The sequence below is a fragment of the Anopheles marshallii genome, chromosome 3, assembly GCF_943734725.1.
Source record: "Anopheles marshallii chromosome 3, idAnoMarsDA_429_01, whole genome shotgun sequence".
In the NCBI taxonomy this organism is placed as follows: Eukaryota; Metazoa; Arthropoda; class Insecta; order Diptera; family Culicidae; genus Anopheles; species Anopheles marshallii.
The window spans coordinates 54,706,629-54,726,739 of record NC_071327.1 but is presented as its reverse complement, the minus strand read 5'-3'; the positions used below and the strand labels follow the sequence as shown (position 1 = coordinate 54,726,739).

At 46.0% G+C, this 20,111-nt stretch overlaps 1 protein-coding gene across 1 annotated transcript in view; it reads left to right on the top strand.

Annotated features, from left to right (window-relative positions):
• The window catches only part of LOC128715986 (uncharacterized), a 151,500-nt gene that overhangs the window by 84,727 nt on the left and 46,662 nt on the right, over window positions 1-20,111 (top strand). The window contains exons 4-8 of the mRNA XM_053810907.1: window positions 3,554-5,238; window positions 5,307-5,913; window positions 7,271-8,233; window positions 9,656-10,717; window positions 12,335-12,457. Of these exons, the coding sequence (XP_053666882.1) occupies window positions 3,554-5,238; window positions 5,307-5,913; window positions 7,271-8,233; window positions 9,656-10,717; window positions 12,335-12,457 (4,440 nt within the window). The remainder of the gene's footprint in view (window positions 1-3,553; window positions 5,239-5,306; window positions 5,914-7,270; window positions 8,234-9,655; window positions 10,718-12,334; window positions 12,458-20,111) is intronic.

The window sequence follows — 20,111 nt, the reverse complement described above, 5'->3', positions numbered from 1 at the left end:
CGGAACAATATGCTTGCTACAGGAGAAACCTGCTATATTTAAACTTTTTATTACCAATGGAGACGGAAGAGTAGAGCCGAGTCCGCTTCGCTGTCCCACACGTAGCGACAAGCTCCGACAAGCCCCACCCGAGCAGCGAAAACCTTCTCGTTAGGCTTAGCCATCATCAGGCCCAGGAGGATTAGTAATTATGTTCTCATTTTGTCTGATTTTTTCTTTGCGATCAGCTTTTTTCTCACGTTAATTTTTCGCACATCTTCGCCGCCTTTACCGAGAGAGCTTTTTAAAATACGTATCTGTATAATGCTTTCGTAATCATTTTTACTCCTTTCGTGGAACAAATTATAAAACGGCTCATGGGTCACTGTCACGGTACAATGAAAGAGAATGAAGTACTAGGTGGTAACAACGTTTCTACTGCAACATTATTATCCTCCAGCTTGCACAGCTTTTTCCCTTACGCGGAACAGTTAGAACTGCTGAGCGGGGTCGGTTTTTTTCATCCAGCTGCGACTTGCACCGACCTGTCGTTCCGAATTATCCCTGAGCAACCCAGCCGCTACCAATCCCCGAAGGCACACCTCAATGGTGAATCGAATAACGCTTTCCACGCCACCTCGTCAGTGATGGGCGTGGGAAAAGCTGTCGAGTAATTAACTTTAACGAGCACCGGAACATCAACTAACTGCGTGTGTTCTATAAAAATCGCAAGCGTGAGCGATGGTTTACTTCTTGTTGGGTTGATGGATTTAGAAAACTCACCGCCAGCTGCGTACTTTCCATTACCAAAGCAAGCGAGAAGAAACCGTTTCGTGTGTTGCGAGCGAAAAGTCGGTCAGCCTACTGTACGACAGTAGGCAGATAATCGTCCAGAGCAGACATTAATTCTAATGAAACGAAAGCTTTTGCGCTAAGCGAAGTTTCCCGAAAATGCCGAATGTATTAAACATGCGAGTGGAAAGAATTGCACGGCTTGCACGGCAACAATTCATAACATCCAACTTCATCGCTTTTGGGGTTCAGTGAGCAATTGCCATGGTACACGACTTCCGGGATGTTCCCGTAACTTTTGATGTGCTTTACTGACTTATGCCTTCGGCTAAATTGCTTCATTCGCCTACGGCGACAGAAGTTTCGTTCACGGGAAAAACCGGAAGGGTCGTCGTTTCGGAAATATTTGGAAGTAGATTTCGAAACTTCTCTGGCGGCCTGAATGATTGATCTATTTCACTAACGTCCAGTGTATTAGCATGATGGGTTTTGATGTGGTTTTTGAGGAACAGTGATTAAGTAAATTAGGTTTGCTGGTTTTTAAATAAAACCCACATTGCTGAACTCGGTTTTTGGTATTTTTCTGAATTCCACAACTTTCACCACAAGAAATCACAAGTCCTTCTCTACCTTCAATTCCAACTCCGGGCTCTAGAAAGATTTTTAAAGTGACGGGAATATTCTTCATAATAATTTAAGCTTACTAAATTATCTACCCTGCGTTACATCCTTCGGCTGTGTGTCGTCCACAATTTAAACAACCTCCAATGTGACACGCAAACCCAGTTTTGATGACACAAACACTGCCCGGCCGTAAAGCATTAATCAAATGCCGCATCCGAACGCGAATGCGCTTGTTCGCCCGCCAACTACACGGCAGGGCCCTAATTATGCTTTCAAAATCAATCTTCGTCCCGGTTGCGCGTGGGCGAGCCTGGCCAGGAACACCAATGTCACACCTTTCACAGACACGGTTTCGGTTTGATGAAAGAGTTATTTAAAATAATGATAAATGATTACACGGTAAATGTGCCTGCCGGGGGGCGCCGCAAATTTGGTAGCTCGTGTCTCGGTGGAATGTAGCGTTTGCCCGGTGGAAATGGGCCTGGGTTGGGGTTTTGGGAGAATGATTCACCCTGCGGAATAGAATGAAAAATTGTATCCAACATTAACAGTCAAACAGAAGTGGTCCAGCGTAATTGCACCTGAGGATTTGCACCTGGGGATGGTGTGGAGCATTGGGCCATAATGAATATGATGGAATATCTCGTACCATTTCCGTTTGGCAGATCGGTTTGGATAAGAGTAATTAGAAAAGTTTCAGCTTGCTTTGGCTACAGTGGGAGATAACGATTATGTCCGATGTTGGTCACTGTTTCGAGGAACTTCTTGAATTATCTCACTCCACATTCTTCAAAGCATTCCTGATTATGGTGTGATCTTTGTATCGCGTATAATAAGCTGCGCTATCGTATCCAAGCTAGGTTAGTCTTATGCTGCTAGAAAGTGAAGATTTTTATCACATTTTTGATGGCAACGTGAAAAGCTTCATCTTCACGCTGTGCTCTCTTCAAAGCAGACTCTCAACCACCCATCATTCATGTTGGCGCGCTTGTGTGCTTTCCAAACGGGACAAACAAACACGCTGTTGACGTTCAGCGGAAAAACTAATTACTGACGCCTTTTTTCCGGCACCAAGCAGGATGAATGCCTCGTTTTCCGGGGGCACGAACCGCTGGGACGAAAATTCCTACCATCCTGTGCGCTGGGTCACAGAAGAATGGGTCTGCTGCCGCAAGGAAAAACAAAAACCCCAGCAAGATCGGGGTTGCTTTTCCTCACGAAACGAGCAAAGACATCAAGATCGGCAAATATTTGCCTGTCTATTCTGTCGGTCACGGGACGGAAACCGGAAAGTAGCAGCCAGGGCTCTATTTTTCTCACGCCGCTGCGCTAGCGTCCGGTGGTGGCATCTCGCAGCAAAAATTGGTCAAGAAAAGGTTTTGCCGAAAGGTAATATAGCAAAACAAAAGCGAGGGCGCTGTTCCAAGCTAACGTTCCTGAATGAGTTTCATTAATTTTACAAAACCGACTTCCCCGACGGACTGACGGCTACCAGCAGCAGTAAGGGAATGCGCTCCAGTGCGCAATAACAACCTAAAGCGAGGAGCGTTCGGAAAAAGAAAACCCATTTTTTCTTCTGTCCTGTCCCGTTCGTGATAATGATAATGGCAGGAGGGAAAATAAAAAGAAATCATGCAACCGTTTCCGCCATTGTTAATGTCTTTTTCCGAAATGAAACTCATTTTCCTGCCAGATTACAACTGGGACTGGCTTCAATTTATGTTCATTTACCGTCTAAAGCACCAAATAAAAAACAATCGAATGTGTTAGTTAAGCCAAAGGATCGAGTGTTCAGGCATCATCAAACTGGACTAAAACATTCTTAACTGTTCCTTAAGTATTGAAGTTTACTTAAGCAAGTAGTACATTCGCAAAAATGGTCTTAATTAGCAGTATTATTGTATTATTGCTTCTGACAAAGAGCTTCCACAACGTAGTAGATTGTGAATTAATGGGAAAAACATTCAATTTGCTCAGAAAGCAATGAATAGGATGACACCCAACCAACAAGGTGGATTTTACTTCGCGACGAGGTTTTGTTTTGCACCGAACACTCCACCTTCTAATTAAATGAATGCTTCAGCTTTTCTGTCCCTACCTGTCCACCGACAATAGCTTGCAATCCATTGTAATCCACTTCTCTTTGATCACTTTACAGATCAAAGGACCAGTCGCCATCAACGCCATCGGTGGACCAGGAAGTGCTGCCAACCAATTCCGAGCCTTCGGTTGGAACACTCGCGTGTGACGCGAACGCAGACGCATCACAAACAACCACAAGCGAGCGGTTGCAGCCCAACGACGACGATGATGATGGTGGTGAACTGACGAAGTTAATTGGCAACGATGAATGTGACATCAGTGACTTCCCACTGCCGGAGCTCCCGGTGAGCAGCAGGCAGGATCCAACATCCTCCGACAGCTTCCTCACGGCAACGGATGCCGAGGATGGTGGCGCGGGTTTGCTGGACGACGCAACCGTACTGTCACTAGAAACCGAACAACGAAACCGTGAACGAACCGGTGAGGACGAGGACGCCGAACGGCCGCAGACACAGCAGGACGAACTGGACAGTATGCACTACCGGACGGCAGCAAACGGCGGCAAGCCGACGTACCTGTTCGGTGAAAACGTCAAAAAGAATGGCATATTTCTCAACAAATCTGGCTGGGTGCAGGTCACCGGCGCACAGCAATCAATCCCGGGCCGGGGAGTTCCCGGGTCCTACCCGCTGGCTGGCAGCGAGCGAACACTCGGCACGGGCGGTCCCGGCATGCCGACTGGCATGTCAGCCGCAGGTCCGAAAGTAACACGCAAATACATCGAGTATGATGAAAACCGCTACACAGGCCGTTCCGGCACCGGTGCTAGCAAGTTGGAAGATCTTATTAACCGCAACGAATCACGTGGCAAGGGAGGTAGCCGTCCATCCAGCCAACAGCAGCGACAGGATAATGTAACGATACTAAAGATAGATCCGGGGTCTGGCAGTGCATCGACCGCCTCGCTGGGCAACCGTCCGGCATGCCTTTCGATAAAACGTAACCTGGTGGACGGAAGTCCTCCGCCAGTGACTCCCATCCTTTCGCCACCTCCCGCGTTTCAGGACACTCAGCAGCAGCAGCAACAGCAGCAGCAACAACAACAACAACAGTCCAATAAAACCCGCCTAGGGGACATCAAACCCGGCACGAGAATATTCCTTTCCGTGGTGGATAACGAAAACCACAATCCGAAGGGCATGGTATTTTCACGAAGTTTTGAGTACGATCGACGGAACCGGCGTCCACCGGAGGAAGCGGTCGAGCAGCGGGGTGGATACGGTGGGACATCGACAGGGCCGGGCAGCAGCAGCAGTACGGATGCCTTTTCGAAAAGTTTTGATTATGATTTTAATCCAACCGGCTCGATGGGTAGCTTGCAACAGCAGCCGATTGCTGCTGCTGTACAACAGCAACCACTTAAAAGCTCTCTAATAAGACGCAACCGTTCGCCAACGTTCGCCACCCTTACCGGGAACTCGCCGAACTATCTCACGAAAAAGGAGAAACCGGCCAAACTAAGCTCACCGATCTTTCCGAAAGCTATCCCGGGCAATAGTCTCACGGTGAACCGAGCTACACTCGGCTACGCATCAAGCGAGTCGTTACGCAAATTTGACAAGAATAAGTCGCTAGATGCGGGAGGATCTATTGGGAGCGGTGCTTTCAACGCTGGTCACCGTTCCCGCCGATCACAGTTCTCGACCAAGGCCAACTCTGCGCCGGGCCTGCCGTACGGATTTCGATCCGATTCGGTGGGCAATCAACGACTCAATTCCTGTGATAGTGGTGCTAGATCAGGTGAGCTACAAAGTCGAGATGCTTGTGTAAGCTGTAGTTTTACATGTCATCTCAATCTTTATTTTCAGATTACTCTAACGACGACGTGGATGACGATGATGATATCAGCGAAGATCAGTCGTCCTCCCTGGCACTCAGCTACAAATCATCCACGTCCTACATTAATCAGATGAAGGGACGCGCATCGTTTACCGGCGGTAGTCCTAGTCAGAGCCAGAGCGCTCTCCTGTCAGCTGGAACATCGCACGGTCTCCTCAAATCCCAGCGATCGCTAACACCCGAACGACTTTACGACAACAACGACGATTACGGCAGTGCCCGGAACCTCAAGAAGCAGCGATCTCTGACTCCGGAGAAACGCTCCCGGACACCGGACGATCGCAGCAAACGAAAAGGCGTTGGTGACCAGGGCAACAACAGCTCCCAGTCGTCGCTCGTATCACGGCAGAGCTCGGGCTCGCGCAGTAGCACTCTCGAGCGGCAGCAGCTACGCTACGACGAAGGCTACATGCGCACCAGCAGCCGCAGCTCGTCCAGCTCAAGTTACAGCCGGGACGAGAACGTGCCGACGACCAGCCCGAGCTCCACCTATCGGCGCAATCAGCTGAGGGGTAACGTGCGACTGCAGCCGGGCTCAACGGCCATCGGTGGCGATTACAAAATACGCCGATCCAGGTAGGTGACAGCTGTGCAGTAGTGGCTTCATTTTCTACTCCATAGTATCTTCCGTTGCCGCTCAGTAGTGTCGCCTAGTGCTTGCAATCATCACCGCTAACATCACTCACACACTCGTTTGGTTATCACTCTCTTTCACGATCTTCACAAAAATTACTCACGTTCGATATAGTTCGTGTTGATTTCGTACTGTACTGCACATTCCGAGCACAATCCAGTGGAAAAATCGAACCCGTTTCGAATGCGTGGTAAAGAAGTAAAGCACAATGCTTTTTGCTAGTTGGTTTTCTTGTCTAAGTTGGAATTCCACATATCTGTTACACTGTCTCCAAAGAGATCACACGGTGTTATCTCCAAATACAGTCCGTTTTTCTTCCTGAAGAATTGCTCCAAACTCTTCCATTCCCTGTTGCTTCAAACTAACGAACTCAGAACTTCAATTACTCAGTGCTGTACGTTATCGAAATGAACATGCCACATAAGACATTCCAAATTCATCCATTACCATTTCATTTGTTTCGTTCCGTTCGCTGGAGTTGCTGCATTCATACCGCTCCTCATGTTCACCTGCTCCATAACCATAATGCTAACGGATTTATCTTCTATCTCCCCACCACCAAGATACTAACTACCTTTGCTTTTGATAATTCTCGAACGATGGTGGTACGCTTGCTAGCCTCAAACTGGGTACGGATCGGACACTGACGGTTCGATTGTCGATGGTAATCGAAAATGGAGGATGTGGGACGTAGTCCTGTACGAATCGAAACAGAAGCGTTAATGTCTTAGTACTAATGGCACTACTTCGATTTCTATATGTAGCACGGCTCTTTAATCTACACCTTACAGACACTACGGCCACGCCAAGCTGTAGCTCAACCGACACTGGAACGCGCTTGCAGACACACACATCCCCACACCGAACAACACGCTTCCGCTTCGAATACAGCTGGGAAATGCTAAGCAGCAAGATAAAGAAACGAAATCGTGGGTTAACGTGGGCATGATTACGTGACATTAGCAGACACATTTGCAACACACACCCTATCCCACATCCGCACATCCGCCGCTTGGCTGTGACTTTTTGGTTCATCCTTAGTATTATATTACTCAGCTCTGCGTAGGCTTATGTTCTCTAGATCTGTTGAGATACCAAGTAGAGCAAGTTGTCCGTGAAGAACGTTGCCTTCACGTCCGGTAGTGCGCAAAGTGCAGGCTCATGACCGTTAGACGTACCACACTAATTTTCCCTTTCTATTTCTCTCTCTCTCTCTCTATTCAATTTAATGCTTCTTTCTATCTCCATCCGGACTATTCGATCTCGCTGCTGCACGTTTCCACCTGGGATCCACGTCAGGTCGCTCCAACTCTCGGAAAGATCGCCAAGTCGCCAGCAAATGCCAGTGCAGCAGATGCCCCACAAGGTGGTCGTTCGGTTGGGAACGGTACCGCCGAAGGAGCGTCCCACCTATGCAACTCCCAACGTTATGGGTGGTGGTCGCAAGCAGGGCCCTACCACGGCACAGCTCCTTAGCCAAGAAAGTCTGAGCCTGGCAGGTGCCCACATGTATAGTCGCATCTCGCCAAACAGTACGCTCGATCGGCTGCGTCGTGAAACCGCTTCCCACACGCTAGAAGTGGTCGATAAGAGCAAATCCTTCGACAACAACAACTACGGTCTGGGATTGGGAGCGGCAGGCGTAACCCATCCGTACGAGTACGAGTTTGACAAGAGCAAATCGTTCGATGACAACCTCGGCATGCCGCTTGCCGATCGGATGTCCGACAAACGCACGTACGTGACGAATGAGAAGCGCTCGTACTCGCACGATCGTGTGTTCGGTTCGACCGGGACCAACTCCTCCAGCAACGAGTACGCCACCAGCCAGTCATCCGCGTCGCGTAACCGTTCCCCACAGACCTCACTGTTCGGTGGGTTAAATCGACTGTACGAACCGGAGCTACCGTACGAACTGAACCGCGTCACCATGGCACGATCACCCGTCATGATGGGGTCGGCCTACAGGCAAACTCGATCGGCTGTATCACGGGAACGGTCACCCGTTCCGGGCTATCAGAAACCAAGTGAACTATACCTGATGCGGCAACAGACACCCGACTCCGAATACGACGAACGACTAATGACGCCGGAGTACGGTGCGGAACCGGGACCGGTGCAACCGATAGCCACCTTCAAGGAGGCCGAGCTGGTGAAGAAATTCCTGTACGCCACCAAGAACAAGGTGCAAATGCATCGGGAATCGGCTGCGCGGAATGCAATGCCACCGCCGACCATCGCCGGAACGCCATCGTCTGGAAGGTATTGAACTATGGCACGCACTCACTAACCGCACACAACTAATGCTGATGGCGCTTTAAACCAGCTTAGTAGCGATCGCTGAGCGCGGCACCACACGTTTTCGCGTGTAGTAGATGCACACTAAACCGTAGACAGACACATAGACACGTACACGTAGTCTCACACTCACTTCTCCTGCACATGTCTGTGCATTATTGGGCAGAGCAGAACGGACGTTAAACTCTCGTTAAAACGCATGCTACGAACGCTACGGCAAGCTACTACCTTTCCCGAACCAGAACCACTACTAATCGGGTATATACTCATACACACAGAGTGTTGCCAACAGTGGCTAGCATCGCGTGCTGGCGAACTAAAGAATATGCCTCTTCCGAATATGAACCTTGTACCCCTAGTACTGGTGTCACAAACGAATGGTGCTGGCAAACCGTTGCTGGTGCTCGCGTAAAGTATTTACACAGCGGGATGCTATAGAAACAGGAGCAACTAATACAGACACACAGTACGGGTCAAGTGTGTGTTTTAGAACCATTGCGCAGTAAATGGGACGGATTTTAAAACCGAGTAACTTAAATACGCGCTTAAACATTTAATCAACATGGGAGATACGAATGCTACTGACTACTACCACTACTACTAATAAAAAAAAACACAATCTAAGGATATATAATGTAGATAACGAATTGTTAAACTTTTTCTACAAACAACAAAAAAGACACACGACTATACACTTACACACAGCACTGCTTCCAAACACTGGCTGGCAACTTAAACTGCGATCGTTAAACAATTTAAACCAACAATCACGGTACGTTGTGGTGTTAAAGAAATGAACTCTCGGTCTTAAACTAGCGTATAAATTTACTAACGATAAACGTAGCGCCTAGTAAGTGCGCTGAGCCGGGCGGACAAACAGGTGTGCAAGAAAACAAGCTAACTTTATAAACGCGAGGATAAAAGGATATATATTTTAACAAGCAGCCGATCGGTTACACGTTAAACCAAAGCGTTAATGTATAGTTTTTTTTAAAACCCGTTCGATGTACTAAGTAGTATGTACCCACTTGACAAAAAAAAGTCTGACTGTGCACGAACTGTCTTTTGTGGTGAAGTGTTCGGTGAATATTTGAGGTGCTCTGAACGAGAATGGTAGTTGTAAGGAACAAGCCTCCTCCCCCCTAACATATTGGTGCAGGCAAGTGAATGCCCAACTAAAACGAAACTAAATCAATTGCTCAACCAGTAACAACTGACACTAAAAAGCCCCTTCTAACACGCTAAATCTAACCGGCCTGGGAAAGGCACCCGGTATCCGGTTACGGTGCAATTAATACAGCCCCAAAAAACAACCCCAAACAACCGTTTGGCTTGCCGTAAATACGCTCCCTGTACCATGACGCATGTTTTCTTATATACTTTCAGTTGTACCGCTAGCTCCTGTGACTTTTGGCCACACTGTGGCGTATCGTCCGCGGGTGCAACTGCAAGTGCGCTGCAGTGCGAGGAACATTCGCAGGAACAGAATACGCAACACTTGTCCAAAACGGGTAGTGATAATTGTTTGAGCCGCAAGGTGAAGCGCGCGGTACCGGCGGAAGTGATATACATTGGCAATGGTGCTGCCGTGGAGGACTGTGCGGGTGGGCCGCGTGGTGATGCGGGTAGTAACAGTAGTAGCAATAGTAGCAATGGTAGTCACATTAGCAGTAGCAATAGCAACGGTTCAGCCATCATGTGGCCGAGCACGGCGAAGGCGGGAACCGAACCAACGGCTACCCGTACATCCGCAAACGGGCGTGCCGTACCGGTGCCGGTGAAGGCGAACAGTTACGGTGGTGTCAGTAGCTTCGGCCAACAGCATCACTATTACCAACAGCAGCAGTCGCAACAGCAGCAGCAACAGCAGCAGCAGCAGCATCATCATCAGGATCAACATCAACCACACCAGCAACGCATTTTACGCAAGCAGCAAAACTTTGAGTTCTACGATGATGATGGTGCCGGCCCAATGTCCTACCGGATGTCATCCGGACCGGCGGCGAAACTCGCCCACGGTGCTGCTACCGGCCAAAGCGATGGCCTATCGGTTAGCTACGGCCAGTGCGGTGCCGGTGGCAATAGCAGCAACGTCATCAGCACGATCATCAAGGCAAACTCGATAACGTTTCTCGGTGAGCACGAGATGCCAATTACGCGTGACCGGGCCTCCACGTCGAAGGGAAAGGTACCGGCCGTCGGTCAAACCGTCGTTACCGTCGGCGGGGTTGACAGTTCCGGTGGTGCGGCGTCGACGGTGAAAAGTAATAGCGGCACAACATCAATGACTCCACCGGCGGCGATGGTACCGGGTGCGTTGCCCGCGAACGGAAAAATCAACCGTACCAATCAGGGCAAACAGCAGCGACATCAGCAAACGACCGGCGGCAATCAGCACGGCACAGCTTGCACTGGCACTGGCATCGAACCGCGCGACGCCCGAGCAAGGTAAGCAATCAGCAGGAGCAATATCAATTAAAACGCGTTTTGATAATTCGCCGAATGCGTATTGAAACATTCCTCATTATGATTTTGTTGAGGTGCGATCACGAATCGGGCAACAACATTTTGCGTATCCATGGCAACTTGTTCGTGTTGCAAAATATGTATACGCCCAAATGTAGGCAATCCGCGGGACGTCTAATAACAACGCTTCGTTTGAAACCGATCCACTGAGCTACGATGATTTTGAGCAACAGAGCTATTTTCATTAATTTTCCCTCCCATATTTTCCTTCAATTAGTTAACTTTGTAAGTGCTGTTTTCCTGTTTTAAAAAGGAACAAAATTAAAAACATTCCTTTTGAGAGGAAAAAATTGCTTCGCATTGTTCGTGCTGTAGAAATGTTTATTATTATTGTACAAAATGTTTTCCCCCAAATATTGTCAAACATTCTTTAGCTCATTTTCAATCTGTTGTAATATTTAATCTGCGCTCCTGTCGTGCCTATGATAACCGGGTACTGATCGATATGTTTTCTCGCTCAACCGAAGCATAAAACTCCGGTTCCAATTTTGCTGTCATCGTTCCGGTAAACCTTTCCAAATCAAATGCCACCGGTATCCTTGTCAAGGTGTGCCCCCACTCCATTGACAAGACGGACGGGCGTAAAAGCTCGTACCGAAATCAAGAAAACCGTATTTCCACACACTCAGGCTCCGGTGGGTACGGAAAAGCGTACCAGCAGGTGGTATTGATGCGATGGCCACCACTCGCACAGACCGGTCCCGCAGATCCGTTCATTCAAAAACGGAAGCATCATTCTCGTATGAATATTTTCATATGAATTTCTAACCAAACCGATGGCGTGTAATACGTAGGGACACGTAGGTGGTGTTGAATATGGGTGAAGCAATATTATCATTACCACCCTGAAGGTTCTTCAGCCTCGCGGGAACCCTTTGTTTTTTTTTGCTTTCCCGGCATTGGCGGTGGAAGGAAAATAATATTTCACCCGGAGGGGGGGGTTTTTTATCGCCTTACCCGGTAGCGTAAATGACAAAGTACACAGGGTGGGCAATGACGCAAAGCCGAACACGAAACCTGGGATGAAGCTGTTGCTGTCTGCGCACCATTCGTCACGCGAGCTTTCACTTTGGGTGACTGCTGCTTCCGAGCATTGTTTCATAAGCGAAACAAACATAATTTGCTTAACTTTTTACGTCTGTTCTCAATTTCTTTTTCTTGGAAAGATAATCTATCTTTCGGTTGGTTAGACAGTGATGATATCAGGCGAGTTTTTGTGTTGTTTCAGGGGGAAATGCATCGTTACAATGCTGGCCGAGCTGGGCGGGAGATAAATAATTTCAATTTATGTGCTCAAACACCAATCACTTACATTCATCTGGGAAAGGTGTAAACATAATTAATATTTTTTAAGTTTCCTTTTGTTTCAAACAAAACAATCACCTCACTGGACATCGTTTTATTCATCGTAGCTCTACATATTACGATCAACCCAATTTCTAATCTGTATCATTTCTTCCCCACGGTTTTATCGTCGTCATCGCCGTCCCGGTACATCCGATACACCCGGGAACGTGATTTGCATGCCCAATCATGCAGACCTCAGTCGACCAAACCTCGAACCGTGGGACAAGGGACAACGTTAGCGCCCGGTTCCATCAAGCGAAAATTTGAGATGAAACTCAAGAGCCGCTCCCTTCCCAAGTCCTTCATGCGCTACAGGTGAGTAATTGAATGGTGTTTCCCTTTCCCTTGGAAGCTTTTATTCTGTATCTTTTTTTTACTCGTAAATTGAACGAACAATGTTTAGCCGTCGGGGGGTGTTTTGAAAGCAAAGAAAATGACATTACTACGTGTGGATTTCTTTGTTTCGCCGGTCAAGATCTGGCTTCAACGTACCTCATATCCAGCCACCGTAATCCGTTTACTTTTGACATTTAATTCGGTTACTTCAGTGTGTGTTGCTGGGAATTGCAATATCCCAGGCAAGGCAAAGAGACCCATGTTATGGATAAATGTGGTGGATTTATCATACCGAAACAGGGGATCATCCTTAGGGTAATGATCATTTCATTAAGGATCATTTATTAATCCGGACACAGGAAATCGTTGTTGGATTGGGACTTGCAGGAGTTTAAACTAAAACAGATGCGTACAAGTACAAGTGACAGCAACAGGATAACTACTTTTGGTTTTTTACCTTCACAATTGCAGAGATACGTTATCGATCGATGAACCATGTTTTATTTTTCGGAGAATTTTCCGACAAAATTTTCCGAAACAGCAGAAGAAGTTTCCCCTGCAATCTTAAACATTGCGGTCGAATTTTCTCAACTGAGACGTCTACCCTGATTTCCTGGGAAACATCGCCACGATTTGGCGCAATAATTTATTCATCCTCCTAAATCATCCCTACATGTCCACCCGATACCATCCTAACTTATGGTCGCCGCGCCAGGAGTTTCATGGTATCAAAAATTTTACCAACCGTGTTCCCCGAAAGAAACAAAGGCCACCCTGGGGGAGGGGCCGGGGAGGAAGGGAAGGGGTGATGATGTACACTGCTTAGCACGTAGTAAAATAGATTCGTTTACAAATGCTTCCCAATCCCTTCGAGAACATAATGGGTTGGCATTGCTGGTACAAAAAGGGCGTTGCCACGAACAGTACGACCCTTTGCAACCCTAGCGCCCGGCTCGTTGTTCGATGATGCCAACGGTGATGATGGTGAATTCTTAAGAGTATTATTTTGCAGACCGGTGGCTAGAAACAAAACATTCCCTTCTGCAACAATAACAACAACTGGGGAAAAAAGCATCCCCCAAACCCCAGAAGCCCCAAAACCCTTGACGGTTGACGGCGGTGAATGTTTCTGGTCGATTGACAAGGGTATCGTTTCGTTTCGTTGATTTATCCTAGTATTAATTCGCACCATTTCCACGGCAGAGAGTTCTACAAAACTCATCCACCATCGTGTCTAGTGCGCCATACGGTCTCCAGGCAGGAGTCTCCGGTGGAAATCTGTTTGCAAATACCCGAATCGAGCCATGGACGAGGTGTAGATAAAAAAAGCTTACTTTTTTATATCGTTTTGTTTACATTTCCGGGAAAGCTTTTTCTATATTTACTGGTCCACTAGGAGACACCTTCCGAGTCTGCTGAATTGATTTACGCTTGATTAATTTTGGGACTGTCGCGCTTAATGTGCTCGGGACGAAAAGACTACAAATTGAGTTTGTTACGGTATGCTATCGAAGATTCAATTGATTGTTCAATACAATAGATTTGTAAGTGAGACACCAGAGAAAAGACATTCGTATGTAGCTATAAATACCGTTAACACCTTTATACAATCCAATGCATCGGTTATGAAATTGGATCGAATGAACTGTATTTATCATCTTTTTATTGTGCACTCGAAAGCATTTATTTTTTACATACTCTTTCCAATATGGAGAACAAAAATAGATATTAAAAAATATATAAAACATCATGCAAAACGTCGCCGCTAACTGCCATTTCAAAATGTTGCGCGATGATTTGTACATTGACAACTAGATGGCGCTCGCGTATAGTTTTTCCACCAAAGAAGACAATCACCCGCGCCCACTGTGAATTTATCCGTCCGTTCGCGAATGGAAACAAAACGGAAACGTGAGAAACAGATTATGGGCGCAGTGGTTTTTCTTTGCCGAGGTCAAAATGCACTATGGGCACACTCGTTCTAACCACCGCAACTGTCAGCCAACGGGCATTTTGAAAAAGATAAACAAACGGATCGGACGCGAATGTTGGGAGCTAAACGCGTAGTCTAAAATCGTGCATAATTGTTTGGCCCAAGCGCGTAGTGCGACCGTGACTGCATTCAGATACGGTGAAACGCATCGAATGCGGCCTGTTGTGTAAGTGTAATTTTGTAGTGCCCTAATATTAGGCAGGGTTGTAACCGAGCCGCAGTGTGTTTGAGGTTTCAATGAAAAGAAATGCAGTTCGAGTTGCATTCTACCAATTGGTATTGTTTATTTCGCGATTAATGTGTGTGTGTACATGTGTACGGCAGTGTGCATTGTATTAGACCGTTTCTGTGGAGTGTATTTCGTTTATAACATCAACATATCAATTCGATCGCGTCCAAAGGGTGATGATCATCACGGCAGATAACGACCATACACAGCGGTCCGAAGAAAGCAGAGAATAACATCGACACAGGAATCACCTGCCGTTTGCAGTGTGTACGCGCGCAAATGAAGTTGATCAGTTGAAGGTTTTCCTTGGCTTACGTTCGCCGCAAGGTGATTCTTACAATGTTTCGCGCCGTTGAACCAATGACCTTGGATTGTGCGAGCGGCTAACAGCTGTGCATAAATTAGTTGCAAACGCCGTGGAAAGAAAACTGTTTTGCCCCTTTGGAATACACGTGGAAATGAGGAATCGTATCTGCGTGCCTGTTGCATGTCCTGTAGGTGTGTTTGTGTGTGTGCGTGCGTGTGCGTGTTGGTATTGGTGTCCTTTTTTAGGTGTCCGTTTACAGCGCACGGTTGATGGGTCGGAAGACAATGTGGAAGGATCCTGGATTTCGCTCAGAAACGGATGTGATTCGTATCTCACCTTGAACAAAGAAACCGGGGAAAAGGAAGTCGGAAGGAATTCAATACACAAGGGATTTGCTTTCAATACACAAGGGAAATAGTTTTCTTTAGCCGGGATCTTTTCTTTTCGTTTGATCTAAACTGGAATTAGGGAAAGGTTGTTTTTTTTTTGGTGGTAAAATCCATGCTCTCTCTGCTGAGCTTTGTTTCCAGAGTTTGTTCACATGGAACTGTTGTTGGAACACCAGAACACCTTTCACGCGTTAACCTACTACCACCATCCTTATCCGCGTGCGACTGCTTCAAGGGCAGCTGGAAAGCAGCGATGTTGAAGAAGCAGAAAAAAAAACACAAACAGGGAGAGTGAGCTGTTAATTTGGGCCATCCATTAGCACCGAGCCACCCGATACATGCGCACTGTTTATTGGCTAATCAACCAGCGCGGACCTGTTATTTGGTGCCCAACCGGTCCATAAACCTCAGGCACGAGGCAAACAAGATCAAACTACCTGACCAGTACGGTTGTTGATCGCCGATGATCGTACAACGGGGGAAGAAAACCTTTTTTTTTGCCAACATTGTTGTCTTCATTGCAAAATGTATTAATTATCATACATTTCACTCTCAAACTAGATGATGAAACGGTTTGGTTTTTTGATGGTGAAAAGTTTAAATTGAGTGTGTATTTATTTCAGCTACCACACAGTAATCGCTCTGGACACGTGTTTCTTTAATTATTACACATAGCCGGTGCTAACGAACCGTTTACATACACGACGTCATAAACGGACTGTAGCAAGCTGCAACTGCACGTGTTTTTGCAATTGATTGATGTAAATACGAGTATAATTCGTTTATATTAGTCTGGTAATTCTCGATATGCACGATATCAACAGGCGGAATTTAACGGTTCAGTAAACCATTCTGGTATCCTCATACTTACAAGCCAATTAGTACAATACAGTTAACTCCCTTATAACGAGTTTTCGAATAACTAGCCTTTTCCGGTTGGAATATAAGTCGGAACATTGAAGAAGTCCTGTATTAACAGAGAATTAACATCCTCCGCAGAACTTATGGAGTTACAGATGCCAAGGAGGAAAAAAAGTTCAATTATAGATGAAATGTTTAAAAATAGACAAATAATAAAAACAAATATCGAATGCATTTGAGAATTGAAATACTTTAAGAAGAATTGTGCTGTTGGAAATGGTAAAATTAATTTGTGTGTCAAATGGATACCACAAATGATATTGAATATTGAACTAGCCATGAACTAATAATTATACAGGTTTGAACATTGAATTAAACAGAAAGCAACATTCATGTTTCCGTACTGTCTTAAGTAGATTACCTTGCTTCCCATAAGTTCTTCTATTTGTTGAGAACGCTTGGAAATAATTGTAAATTTCATTAAAAAAAACTATATTTGTTCCACAATCTATTATGTATCTCGGGGGCTAACTGTACCTACTTTGGATTAGGTATTGTTCTGTTGATTCGTAAATGAATTACTGTACGCTATGAGACGCCGTAAACGTTTGTTTAACAGTCCCTGCGGTATGCAAAGAAGAACCTATTTGTCAAAGGTAATCATTCATGAAAGTAAACGAATATTACCTGTTTCTTATTTTCCGGACGACAACACACCAAAACCAACTCCAACCCGCAAAGTGAATGTACGTGACCCAAAGATCGCCGGGGCAGATGTTCGTCTCATTGGTGTCGGAAGATGCCCCAGACGACCACCACCAGTCAGTCGCACTGTAGCGCATTGTTTGCCCGCTTGCCGTGCGTTGAGGCTTCCTCCTCAATTTCCCGGAAAAAAGCCCCACGTTGCCTTACTGCCATCGTTGTTGCAATGTGCTATGTAGCTCGTGAAGGTATCTACGCATTCCATGGGTCGTTTTTTTTTTGTGGGGCGGTACAGTAAGTACATGCCCTACCGCCTGCTATATACCGTGTAAGGGGATAATATTTGTGGATTATTATTATTGTTATAGTAGCTGCTACCTTCGGTATGCTCTGGCAGCCGCAGCCACACAATCAGCCCGGGCAGATTAAGAAGGGTCGTTAATGTTTCGCCTTCCCTTCACCTTCACCGAAAAGCTTCCTTCATTCCACCCGGTTTTCCACCTGATGCAGGTGCGTGCTTTTGAAGTTAGAAGCAGTCAGCAGATAGCAGCAGCCAGCACCCAACTTCTGGCGCACGAACGAAGCCATTGAACTTTGGTGCATTTTTCGTTTCTCATTCTATGCTGTGCTGGGAAGGCCCAGCATTTGGATGCGTCTTCTACGATTTTTCGCCTCATTATTGTGTGCTGAGACTTTGTTGGAGCGACCGGTGGTAGAAACAAGAGAAGCAATTCAGTGCATACGGTCTGGAATCGTGACTGCTGATGGATGGATTTGCCAGTCGCGACCCAAATCATGCGAAAGAAGCAACAACAACAAAAAAATACAAAACCGGCACGCAACCCTGACGGACCACCAAACAAAGGGCCGCCCTGGACCCTGGGCTATTGATCTGCTAACCGTTTCTGGCCGCGCACGGATGGCCGACTTATTTTTTTTTCTTCTGCAGGTGATCAATAAACAACCTGCCCCCGTCCCACGTCCCACGACGCGATACCGCACGCTCTTCGCTCGTGCGCTTCTTCTATCGATTGCGAAAATAATTTACACCTTTCCCTGGGGGAAGGTTTTGGACGGGGGCGGTGTTTATGTGTCAGAGACTGTATTTTGCACACCCAAATGCACTTGTTACGTCTCGATGGCTTGCTCACCTCTCGTGCAAACTGGTGCATTCAAGTGCGACGTGGTTTGGTAACTTTCGAAACAAAAGGGAAGCAACCCAATCCCGCAAGCGGAGGTCTGAGGATACACATTTACTCTAATTTAACGATACATTTCCCTGTGAGCATGCACATTTTTCAATGATCAAAAATCTCGTTTTTATTAATTATTTGCAAACCCTCTCTCCCCACTGCACTAATTACTTTTCCAACGTGTCAAACTAGCCGAACTGAAAGTGGTTTTTGTTTTTCCCCATTTTGCGGTTTAAAATGTTTAATTCGATGCGGCTACATTATTTGCATAATTAATGCTTCCTGTAATCGATCGCAGTGACAAGCGTAAATTGCAAAACGGGAGATCTCGGCACCAGTTTCACGAAGAGAAAGGTTCCCGTTTTATCGATTATTCTGCCGTTCTCGATTGATAAACGGCATGTTTTCCCAAATGAGCTGTACACTGACAAATGCGTTTAATATTTATAAGTGGTTGTTTTTTTTAGTTTATTTACGAGGGCAGTACGTTCAGTAAGTTTAAGTAAAAAAGTATTTCGTTTTTAAAAGTTTAGTTCTTCGTTGTAGTGTCTATGTTTTGGTCCGAAGTTCATGAGACACTCCGTGCCAAAGCTGCGAAACGGTGTCGCTGCTCTCCGAACGGGGACTTAAAATTCCAAAGGCGATCGATTCATAGTTATATTTTCCTTATTGACGGACATGATATCTCAGAAAAAAGTTCGTGCGATTTGATTCGACTTTTGCATTCTACACAACTTTTTCTGTCATCATTCGCAGCTATTTTTATTGAGCTAATGGTGGCCTTCCGTGCAACATAACGTGCAACGAATTTTGAGTCTTTAAATTTAAATTATTTTGCGAAAAAGGTTGTCAATAGTTCAACATTCTCGTAGATTAAGGGGATGGGATCACCTACAGCGCGGCCTCTATGATGTCCACTAAACATATCCTAACTTACGCAGAGATGAAGATTGCACTTTCAAAGTCGTCAAAAATTTCACCTTTTTTGAACCAAAGGTCAGCACTGACTGTGTGAAGACGATAGGGTAAAGAAACTTCTCTACTCAAAATACCTGTCACGGCGAACTGGGAAGATGCGACTATATACAACTCATATTTGGTAAAGGATTTTTGGTCCTGTATGTGTGGAAGGACAATGGGAGAGCCACTACAAAGACGAGCTTTACGATCGAACTCACTATCGTACAACGGATTATTTTCGCCAGCTTCTGGTGGGCTTGTCACGTCATGAGAATGACACCAGACAACTGCACCCGTAAAGTCCTTTTGGGTCGTCTAAATGGACAAGGGAGGCGTTCTTCTTCTCCATCGGCACAACAACCTAAAGAGGTCTAAGCTTGTCATTTATGGCTTTCTGTGACTTTATTTACCCGTTACTGGATAGCTAGCCCTGTGTACGGGGGATTGGTCCGGATGGGATTTTGGTCCTGTCCGTTCGTGTGAAGACCGGCGCCGCTACCATCATGTCACCGGACCACCTCGGACAAGGGAGTCTTGATAGGCCCAAATTGGGATGGAGTGATGGCGTTGATATGCCCGCCATTATGAATTATTGATTGGCTGACGTGGATTATGGACCGTGAATAGTTTACAGGACTACTGCAGCAAGCATAGACCACAATGCGATTGTAGTGGACAAGTGTATAGACAAGTAATTAATTCTTATTATTTTGTCGGGATGTCCAAGTATACTGCCCCCTTACCACTAGAATTCCTAGACCAATCGGAGTTGGTTTCTTGGATTGCATTAGTTAATTGAGGTATATAAATTCTACTTTTGATAACTATTACATACCTATTCTATAATACAAAACTTGTATAAACGTAATACAAAATAGATAACTAATTATATACAAAACGTATCAATCCTTTAATAGTTTTAATGATTAAAAATATGCTCAATTATTCCTCAACTGATCAACTTCATCTGTGTTAGACATGTTTTTAGACAGGGAGTTT